Here is a 10,519-nt window from a genome sequence, read left to right as displayed (position 1 = left end):
AAAATTGAAAAGAAAATGGATGCAAACGCTCATGGAAATTTGCCGATCAAGAGTTAAATTCGACAATGCATTCTCTTCTAATGTCAAATGCAGATTAAAAATGAAGCTTAGAGATTTCCCTTTTCGGCCAAAATGGTAAAATTGAAAATTAAAATAAAATGTTGCTTTATAATAGCTGAACATTGAGCATCGAGTAATATTCTTTCCCGCAAAAGACGAGACTATCAATGTCACTGGTAGGTTTAAGGCTTTTAACAACGTATTACGCAAGGTATATTTTCAACTTGGATGCCTTTTCTATTGAACGAATAAAGTATCCTCGTCCTTACCTAGCCTATTAAGAACTTAATTAGATATCTAAAATCAAAATTAGCTATGGTAATCAAATGTGCTTAATTAATGTTGGTCCTCGGCAAGTGTTAGGATGCACGTGTGAGTGAATTATATTAGAGAGTTCCACATTTGTCTTAGTAATAGTTAGACACAAAAAAGTGAGTTCTTTTTCCTTATGAAAGTTTTCAATCTCTTTGTGCCATCTTAAGAGAAGATCATTATTGTATTTCAATTCTCTTTGAAGTCTAGTGCATTCATAGAATACCTCTGCGTAGAGATGTAGCCTAGGTTTGGGTGAACTTCAATAACAAATCTTTCAGTATGTTTTTTGGATTATGTTCTTTTATTATATTCTACTTGGTGAATTGTTTACAAATGTTATTTTTTAAGAATCGACATGCGATTTCCTGACAATCGGTATTAGAGTCTATGTTGGCTAATCAAGAACATCGAGGGTCTTTCGATAACAAAATATAAAATTAGAATCGACGACTATCTTTATTGGAATATACAATTAGATAAAATAGTATGGCAAAAGATGAAATTATAATCGATAAGCGGATTTTGAATAATGGAAACTTCAAATTGAGGAATATTTTTATCATAAATATCTTTATGCACCATTTGAGGGTTGGAAACCCGAGATTGTGGAAGTGGATTTGCCAGTAGAATCCAGATGGAAAATTCTTGATCATATTAAAGCCAACCGTTATAATTACTAGGTACATGGGCATTATAGTGTAGCAAAGCGGGCCCATAAGTTGATGCAAAAAGATAGTCGAATTAAGAGGGAGCAAGCCTAACATTAAGCTCACATGTGAGGAGTAAATTATTATTATACATGTATGAGTGAGTTGTGTTAAAAAAGTCTCACATTAAAATTGATGTGATGTAAAGCAATTAATATTTGCTAGTTAGTTCATAATCCATTAGTTTAAGCTTTTGAGTGAATGTTGGTCCAATTAGATATATAGATAGGCTTAGAATTAGACTCCTTCTTGGCAATCTTCCTAGACGAAAGTATTGAACTTCTACTGCTGCTCCCAACAACAAGTCCATTGATTCCAAGCTCGAGACCCTAGTGCTCGTGCTTTGGTTCCCGACGCTCATGCTCGAGTCCATTAAGATCAAGTCTTGGACCTCGCCACCAAGGCTAGGTCCCATGAGGTCGGACCTATGTTATGGATGCCACCCTCGGGATCGAGTCCTCGACACTCAGGCTTAGGTCCATCAAGGCTCGGCGTAGGCGCCACCAACTTGGTCTCGGCCTCCAACGTCTTAAGCTCAGCCTTAATGGACTTAGACACGGGTGCTAGAGTCTCAAGCCCTACCTCAATAGACCCATGCTTACCCTTAGTGGACCTTGGTAGACCCAACTTCAAACTCTAGACCTAGGCCCACCGCTAAAGGCTCGAGAACAAGCGTTGAGTGCTCAAAAATAGAGTTTCTAATCCAAGCTCTAATATATAATTATATTTCAAAAAATGATTTATGATGTTAAAAAAATCATCTTTTTGCATTTAAAAATAGATTTTTTATTAATTAAGAAAACTTTTTCGTTAAATCATTTTTCCAAGAGATACGAGCATAAGAAGAAAAAAGAAAAATATTTTCTTAGATGGGGGAGTTCAGATGTTGGCAGAGCAATAGAGAATATTCGATAACACCAGAATTTGGTGGTTTCTGCCTTTGGAATCTCATCTCCAAAACTCGTTTGGTGTCCACGGGAGTCAAACCGATGTATTTGCTCCTCCCTCATTCACGCATAGCAATCGATCACCGGTCTGCTAACTTCACGGACGAGGGGGGAACACAAAGCTCACCGAACATCACGTTGGATAATCACAAATTTTCGAAAGAAATCTCTTCAAATGGGAATAAATTGAAACTTCAGACCTCCGGTTCTAACATCGCCGAACACTGAAGTACGCCACGTTCTTGCCATGAAAGCTTGAGGAACAACGATCTTCTTATACTTCAAGCAAATAATAAGTAGGCGGGGGCATGTAATACACCACAATAATTAAAACCTTATCACATCATTTTCTCAATTAATTTGTAGGCTAGTTTTCTATGTTGCATCATTAGAGGAAAACATGACATTCCACGTCTCCTACGGAGGTAGGCGAGTCTTCCAAACTTTTGTCTTCATCACAATCGAGACAAAAACTCCTAAATTTCCAAAAGCTTGTCGTATGGCAAAGAAGACTTTTTGGCTCAATCCATGCTAACGCAGGAAACGTTAGAGAATAGTCCAAGGCCCCTCGACTGTCCCATGTGTGGAGCTGAACCACTAGAGTCCAACCAAGGCCAGAAGGAATATTGCGAAGACCCCCGTTTGGGCGCTCCAACCAGCATCTTCCCCGGTCCTCCTCCTCCTCTTCTTTTATAATTAGTGCAAAAATGAACACAACTCTTCCGAACTTCAAACTTCAAACTTCATCTCATTTGCAATGGCCCTCTCATCTAACATCACCTACCACGAAAATCCTTCTCTCGCTCGCCATTTCGTTCGTAGCATCGCCAATTACGATCTCTCTAGATTACACCGCTCTCCCCGACTCGGAAGTCTGCGGCTTCCGACAAAAGTCCGGGCCATCCAAGTGGAGAATCCGTCATCGACAGTGCAACCGTCTCTGGCCCCGGATTTGGTGCTACCAGAGGATGGGAGCGACCTTCTATTGCCGTTCCAGTTCGACCACTACATGGCCGCAAGGTCCAAGCTAGTGAACCAAGCCCTAGACATGGCGGTCCCTTTGCAACAACCTCTTAAAATCCATGAAGCAATGAGGTACTCCCTCCTCGCTGGAGGGAAGCGCGTCCGGCCAATCCTGTGCCTGGCCTCGTGTGAGCTCGTCGGTGGTGACGTGTCTTCCGCGATGCCGGCAGCCTGCGCGATGGAGATGACCCACACCATGTCGCTCATCCACGACGACCTCCCCTGCATGGACAACGACGACCTCCGCCGCGGGAAACCCACCAACCACAAGGTGTTCGGTGAGGAGACTGCAATCCTTGCCGGGGATGCCCTCCTCTCGCTGGCCTTCGAGCATGTGGCGGCCAGGACGGGCCCCAAAGTCCCCGCCGACCGCCTCGTCCGGGCCATCGCTGAGCTTGGCTCGGCTGTGGGGTCTGAGGGGCTCGTGGCGGGGCAGATAGTGGACATCGCGAGCGAGGGGAGGGATATCGGTCTGGGGGAGTTGGAGTACATCCACGTCCACAAGACAGCGAAGCTCTTGGAGGCATCGGTCGTGTGCGGCGCGATTGTCGGAGGGGGGAGTCAGAGTGAGGTGGAGAGAGTTAGGAAGTACGCGAGGTGCGTCGGGCTGCTGTTCCAAGTGGTGGATGACATATTGGACGTGACCAAATCGACCGAGGAGCTAGGCAAGACTGCCGGGAAAGACTTGGCGAGCGACAAGGCGACGTATCCGAAGCTGATGGGGATCGAGAAGGCCAAGGAATTCGCCGGGGAATTGGTGGAGAAAGCCATCGAGCAGCTTGGTCATTTTGATGCTGCAAGAGTAGCGCCACTGTCGCATTTAGCAAATTACATTGCCAGTAGACATAATTGAAAAATTAAGAACTATGCATGCTATTTGATCTCATCTAGGATGTACTAATGTATGTACATGTGCCGGTCCGAGGCAAGATCTGCTTCTCTACTTCGAATCGCAAGTTTAAAATTGATTATAAGCAAGTAAATAAATCATGGATAAGACTAAGAAGCGAGGCCTTTGCAAACTGAGTAATTGCACGAATCGAGCTTCACAGCGTAATGTGCAGACACGACCAGTGATTTTCGTGTGACTTACATGGATATCTATCTCCACAATGATGGAGGGATGTGAAGCAATTATATGGACTCGAATACGACGGAGCACAATATGTTTTTCCAATTATGTCCTTCCAATCGTCTCAAAATATCATAGGACAAGATAGGATACATTATTTTATTTTCTGTTGAAGTTCGACTTTTAGGTGAAAATGCACAATGATGTCGTGTCTTGTCAGTGTCATCATGCTTCAAAGACGTTCGTGCTATCTGCATAGATTATGTGGGGGACAATGCACTGAAAAAGGAAGCGACGTCAAATAATTGCGTTACCACCACCATCTTGCTAGCTCGTGGATCTCGCCCAGCTAGAATCATGAAGTTTTTCGGTCAAATAGAATCAATCGTGAAGTTAGACTCACCACGAAAAAACCCCTCCACAGAAATTTAATTCGAGCACTAAATATTTCCAAGAAAAAAAGTGACGGAAAATCTTAAATTATGTTTATTGTAACACATTTATCAAAAAAAAATTATTGTCATACAAAAAATTCTAAATTATACTGGTAAGACATATTTACCCTAATTTTTTTTATAATATTAAAAACCCTAAACTTGGCGTCTTAAAAAATAATTTGAAGGAAATGTGTCATACTTACCAAAAATTTATTTTTCTATGACACAAAAAATTTCAAATTATACTAATATAACAAATTTACTCCAAAATTTTTTATAATACTAAAAACCCTAAACTTGGCATCTTAAAGAATAATTTGCGGTAAATGTGTTACACAAGTATAAGTTTTAAATTTTTTGTGTCATAAAAAAGGTTCGGAGAGTGTGTCATACATGATATATTTGGGTTTTTCATGTCCCAAAAAAAAATGAAAAATATGTCACGGTTTGCATAATTTAGAGTTTTTGGTCGTTTTTTCCCTATTTTAAATTAATTGATTTCGATGCATAGATATAGATCGGATCCTACGCATCGTTTCATCATATAATGCGATCCACCGTCGAATTAATCATACAGGCTCCTAAATTTGACCGGACATTTTGATCGATCAGAAGAAACCAAGCTAAATCGTTGTTGAACCTACATATATTATATACGAAAAGTACTCCCGAAAATGAGAATGAATAATAAAAGACTTCGGCATTTACAAAGTTGACTGGTCACTGTGGGGCGTCGCAGTGTTATAACAAAACACGTTGGATCGATCGATCCATCCATCCATACTCGGACCCAGCAAAACTTCTGGACGCAAAGTGTCGGGTCTGGTCGGTTTCACCATTAAAAAATTAGTGCGAATCCCGCGTTCTTTTTCCCATCGGCAGGTCCCTTCTAGATGGCCTTGACTTGCTTCTGTTCCGGTGTCTCGCTCTTGGCTTGGCCGAGAAGCAAATTATAGTCTAAAATTCAATCCCAGTCCCGACATCATGAATGAAAATTGGCTCCTAGAGCCTTAAAAAAAAAAAAAAAAAAAAAACTTTGCAGTTGACCTTGCTCATATGAAATCATCTTGTCATACAAATTATAAAATATATTGATGGTGCAACTACCATCGAACGGTTCAACTATGGAGTGCGAATACTAAAAGAGATTAGACATCATGAAACCTCTGCTAATAGTTGATGTGGCCACGGCTGATTAACACTTGATTGAGGTGTGTCGATGCTTTTAATGCAACCCGACCCGTTAGGACCGAGAACCAGCAACGGATGCTTTATCTCAAGAACTAATCAAACGTCCCATCTCAAATGAATTAAAGAATAGCTTGTTAAAGATCGGATCCAGGTAATTTTCCACTCGAGAATAAAACATTACCTCTGACAAAAAAATAAAAATAAAAAATTACCAAGTTGGAAATTAATAATATCCTTTTTTTAATCCTTGCGCGAGCCAATGGGAGAAAATTCCACTCGCTTTCTTTCTCGTCTTTTTCCTCACCTTTGTATTGACCAAATGACTTGGTGCCTTGTCTGTTGCTATATAAAGACGCTCGCCTGACGTTGGACTCGGCCATCGACTTACTTCTTTACTAAGGAGAAACATAGGATCGCCTTCCTTTGTCGTTCTTGAGTATTCTCATCATCTCCCTCCTCCTCCTCTTCTTCATCTTCTGCATCTGCTTCTTCAGCTATGGAGCACCTGATGGGTCTTCTCAGGATCCACATCCACAGGGGCGTCAACCTCGCCATCCGAGACGTCAAGAGCAGCGATCCTTACATCATCGTCAAGTTCGGCAAGCAGGTTGGTTCCTTTCTCGTATCCTTGTTCCTTCTGGATGCGTTTTCTCGGTCTTTGGTTTTGGTTGTTTGGGCTTTCTCTTGTCCGTGGAAAGTTATCGATATCGCGAACTTCACGGTTTTCGCAGAAATTAAAGACTCGGGTCATTAGGAAGAACACAAACCCAGAATGGAACGAAGATCTTACGCTGACCGTCGCCGATCATAACCTTCCCGTTCAACTGGTGAGTTCTTGGAATAAACTACTTCAAGCTGTCTATTTATAAGTGATTAAACCGGGGTTAGGAATTTCGAGTTTGATTATTCGCTGGCGAAATTTTTGCAGTTCGTCTATGACAAGGACAGGCTGAGCTTCGACGACAAGATGGGGGACGCCGAGTTCGAGATCGGGCCCTTCGTGGAGGCGCTGCGGATGCGCCTGGACGAGCTTCCGAGCGGGACCATCATCACCCGGGTCCTGCCCACCCGGCAGAACTGCCTTGCCGACGAGAGCCGTGTCGTCTGGGCCGATGGCAAGGTCGTGCAGGAGATGGTCCTGAGGCTGCGCAACGTGGAGAGCGGTGAGATTGAGCTGCGGCTGGAGTGGACCGATATCCCGGGGTCGAGGGGGCTGTGAAGTCACGCCGTCACGGCGACCCTTTTCCGATCTCACCCTCGCTGCTGCAGTGTACATTCGTAGAGGAAAAGGACTTAGCCGAATAAAAGCGTAATCGACGGGTGAGAACGAGAGAGTTCCTTTGATGGTGCTTGGTGAGGAGAGACGAAGAGAGCAAATGTGTACATTTGAATACTTCGAGTTGGAAACGCTTGACTTTTTTTGTGAAGAAAATCGATTTTCATTTCCGGTCACCAATCCACCAAATCGTCCCCAACCACCGCCACTTTTACCTTTTTCTTGACCGAAAATATTCCCGAGCCATAAAGGAATCCACACCAAGACTCAACTCGGCTTTATCTAAGACACTATCGATAGTACGAGCTTATAAAAATGGCGCTTATTTTATGTTCGCGCAATCGGTGACAAATTATAACACGTTTGCTTAGACTGAAATGGAGGCAATCACGGAAAAAAAAAAGAGAGAGACAAAATCCGAATCTCGAGGAGTTTTTGGTAGCTATCTTTCCAGGAGATTAGCCGACCTTATTAATTGCATCCATAAAAATATGTGGAGGAGCCTTGCGTTGACCTTGTGTGAGAAGATCCGATCGGCTGTTTAATCTAAAGAGTCACCAAAGAAACAATCTACGCTAAACGACACCGCGTAAAAATTCAACGAAAACATGTTAACGTCGATGGGCGGAGATGACGGAGTCGAACCATCTCCTACTCCATGTATTATTCCCTGCGGTCTTAGCCTTATACATTGAAACGAGACGGCGTCTCGAGACGGGCATCAAGATATGTGCATCCAGATTTGAGCCAAAATGAAATATTCCATGAATTGTTTTATTTTTTTGGGCCGGCGCGACGGTTTAACTTGACTTTCAACGCACCCATTTATTTATTTATTCATTCATTCTAGAATAATATATTATGGATAATTACATGCGAGGTGTCTGAACTTTTCGTCCATGCAATATTATTTTTCCATCGGAATTGTTGGTCCTACATGAAGTTATGAGGAATATTCACTGGAAATTTCCGATCCGGCGACGCCATGTGTAAAACCATTATGTCTGAAATCGAAGGTCGCTGTGGAAAGTAAGAATGTAATCATCCCCTTTTTTCTTTTTATTCGTAAATTGTAAGTGTGATTCTTATTGTAAGGAATTCCGAAGAAGTTGCCTTCAGCAATAGGAGGAGAGGAGGAGGCTATAAAGTCAACAATGACGATGAAAAGGGGTAGATATTAAAGGAATATTCGAATAACTTTTACGTGAGAGAGCCACCTCGAGATTTGACAAGACATAGGACATGCCGTGGTTTTCGAACCAATTAAGGTTTTCGAAACAAAGCATTTTCTGCATTTTCAATTTTAAGATGGTGCTCAGCTTTCATTCCACGATATATGACAAGGCTCCACGATTGAGTGAAATAGACGGCTTGTCTTTTGATTAGAAATGCTTGGTGAAAAAAGGAGGAAAATCCACTGCAGTCCTTGATCTTATATGAATCCAAACATGATTACACCCTTATTCGTATGCACAATTCAATGGATTCGGTGGTAAATATACGTATTTTCTTTATTGTGCTAGCGACATTTTATAAGAATTGATGTGTCGGAAAATCTTTTATAAAAAGAAAAATGGTGACTCTTTTTGTGAGTAACTCATTGGTAACTTAGAGCCTATTTGTTTTTATTCTAAATAGTGTCTGATTATGTTCTTTTTTTTTTTTTTTTTGGTGACCCAGGGAACCCACCACACGGCCGGCAGCCAGGGAGTAAACCCTGAGGAGGCACGCAAGAAACCACCACCCACGCACCCAGGGCAAGACATCACGCGGCGCTTCGGCCTTCCTACTTCGGGGCCAAACCGGGACCTCCGGCGTGGAGTCCAGTAGCCCTACCATCCACGCTGCAACGATGGGTGGTTGTCTGATTATGTTGTTTTGTTTCCAAAAAAAATTAAAAAAAAAATTCGTTTGGTAAAATTTTTGTTTCCAGAAACAAAAAATCATTTTTTTTTTTGTTTCTGAGAATAAATTTGGAGCAGAATCAAGAAGTAGAAAAAATAGCTTATTGTTCTCGAAAACAATTCCTATAATCAGTTTCTCTTTTTTTCTTTTCTTCTATTTCTTTTTCTCTTCTTCTCTTCCTCTTTATTTTTCTTCCCTTTGGCCGGCGACCTCATCGGAGTGTCGCTGGTCCCCAGGGATGCCTAGCCACAACGAGGCTCGTTGGCTCGAGCCTCGCCATGGGCGGGCGAGGCTTGGTCTCACATTGGCTGTGCGAGCTCGGTTTTGCCGAATCTAGGTGAGGTCGACCTCACCCAGCTAAGGTGAGACCTAGCCTTGCATAGCCACGACAAGGCTCGGCCTCACTAGGTCGGGGGCAAGGCCCGACCTCAAGTTGCCTGGGGGAGCTCAAGCCTCGCTGGTGACCAAGCGAGCCTCCGGCGAGCTCACCAAACCTTGCTCTGGCCTAGCGAGCCTCTACTGAGCTCATCAGACCTCGCCTAGGAGGAAGAAGAGAAAATAGAAAAAAAAAAAAAAAAGAGAAAAAAATATAATAAAAGTATTAAAAAATTTAAAAAAGGAATTTTACCAAATGTATTTCTATTATGGGTATAGAAATTTTGGACAATTATTCTTTTGCTCAGAAATTGTTCTCGGAAAAGAATCGAAAAAATCATTTCTAACCAAAAATTGTTCCCCGGATCAAAATGGTTACCAAACACGCACTTAGTTACCAACGCTTTTATGAAATTATTAACTTTTCTTTGATAGAGTACGTATTGGCAATTTTTATGGTAATGTACCAGATTCTATTTGCATAACTCCAATTAAAGTGATTTGCCAACTTTCATCATATTAAATTACAATCTGATTTTGGATGATCAATTTTTATTTGAATTACTTTGCAATGAATAATTGTTTTCTTTTTAATTTATCAACTTTTTATTTACCTTAATTACCAACCCTTTATATTCTAAAGATTACTAACCTAAATTACTATGAATCACGAGCTTTTCCCTCATAAGATTATTACATAGTGTTAGGCTATAAACCCTAATTTGAGTTACTTACCGACATGTATGATTTCATTTTCTCAAATTGTCAACTTTTCTTATTGTTTGCAAACTTCTATTCGCATTGGCGAGAAAGACAAATATCAAAAGGTATGATGAGTTAATAATTTACAAAGTGTAAAATATGTCAATAATTTCATAAAAGTATTGGTATCTTAATGATAAGTTATCAAAAATTAGGTGATAACACTTTCTATAAAATATTTTTTTAAATATTTACCAACTTTTTTTGAAAATATATTAGTACGGGAAAAAAACCGATCATAAAACAATAGAATTGCACTGTTCGCATAACTTCAAAGGTAGGATCGACAGTACACATCGATGTTGCTCAAAAAGTACGTATGCGTATAACAATTATCTTGTTGCAATATATTTTAAAGTGACGTTAGGCAGCGGCCGTTGATTGGTTCCATGCATCTTTAAGGAACGAAAGTGTAAATAGATCTACACCAGTTAGTGACTGATCGATAA

The 10,519-nt window shown here is 41.2% G+C and overlaps 2 protein-coding genes across 2 annotated transcripts; both read left to right on the top strand.

Moving 5' to 3' along the window:
- The first annotated feature begins 2,765 nt into the window (after nt 1-2,765).
- On the top strand, nt 2,766-4,001 carry LOC104449710 (geranylgeranyl pyrophosphate synthase 7, chloroplastic). The gene has a single exon (XM_010063950.3). It carries the CDS (start codon nt 2,787-2,789, stop codon nt 3,903-3,905), a length of 1,119 nt encoding a protein of 372 aa, XP_010062252.2. The 5' UTR covers nt 2,766-2,786; the 3' UTR covers nt 3,906-4,001.
- Nucleotides 4,002-6,116: 2,115 nt separating this feature from the next.
- On the top strand, nt 6,117-7,208 carry LOC104449709 (protein C2-DOMAIN ABA-RELATED 4). Its single transcript, XM_010063949.3, has 3 exons — nt 6,117-6,359; nt 6,484-6,579; nt 6,681-7,208. Exons 1-3 carry the CDS (start codon nt 6,249-6,251, stop codon nt 6,969-6,971), a joined length of 498 nt encoding a protein of 165 aa, XP_010062251.1. The 5' UTR covers nt 6,117-6,248; the 3' UTR covers nt 6,972-7,208.
- Nucleotides 7,209-10,519: the final 3,311 nt, after the last annotated feature.

This window comes from Eucalyptus grandis, chromosome 6 (assembly GCF_016545825.1).
Source record: "Eucalyptus grandis isolate ANBG69807.140 chromosome 6, ASM1654582v1, whole genome shotgun sequence".
NCBI lineage: Eukaryota > Viridiplantae > Streptophyta > Magnoliopsida > Myrtales > Myrtaceae > Eucalyptus > Eucalyptus grandis.
Note: the sequence above shows the minus strand (reverse complement) of the source record. Positions and strands in the feature narration are given on the sequence as shown.

Excerpts from the sequence above, each read along its gene's own strand:
- LOC104449710 (XM_010063950.3), top strand. The coding sequence starts at position 2,787 with ATGGCCCTCTCATCTAACATCACCTACCACGAAAATCCTTCTCTCGCT.
- LOC104449709 (XM_010063949.3), top strand. The coding sequence starts at position 6,249 with ATGGAGCACCTGATGGGTCTTCTCAGGATCCACATCCACAGGGGCGTC. Across the intron at positions 6,360-6,483 it reads TCGTCAAGTTCGGCAAGCAG|AAATTAAAGACTCGGGTCAT; the intron begins GTTGGTTCCTTT and ends CGGTTTTCGCAG. Across the intron at positions 6,580-6,680 it reads ATAACCTTCCCGTTCAACTG|TTCGTCTATGACAAGGACAG; the intron begins GTGAGTTCTTGG and ends AAATTTTTGCAG.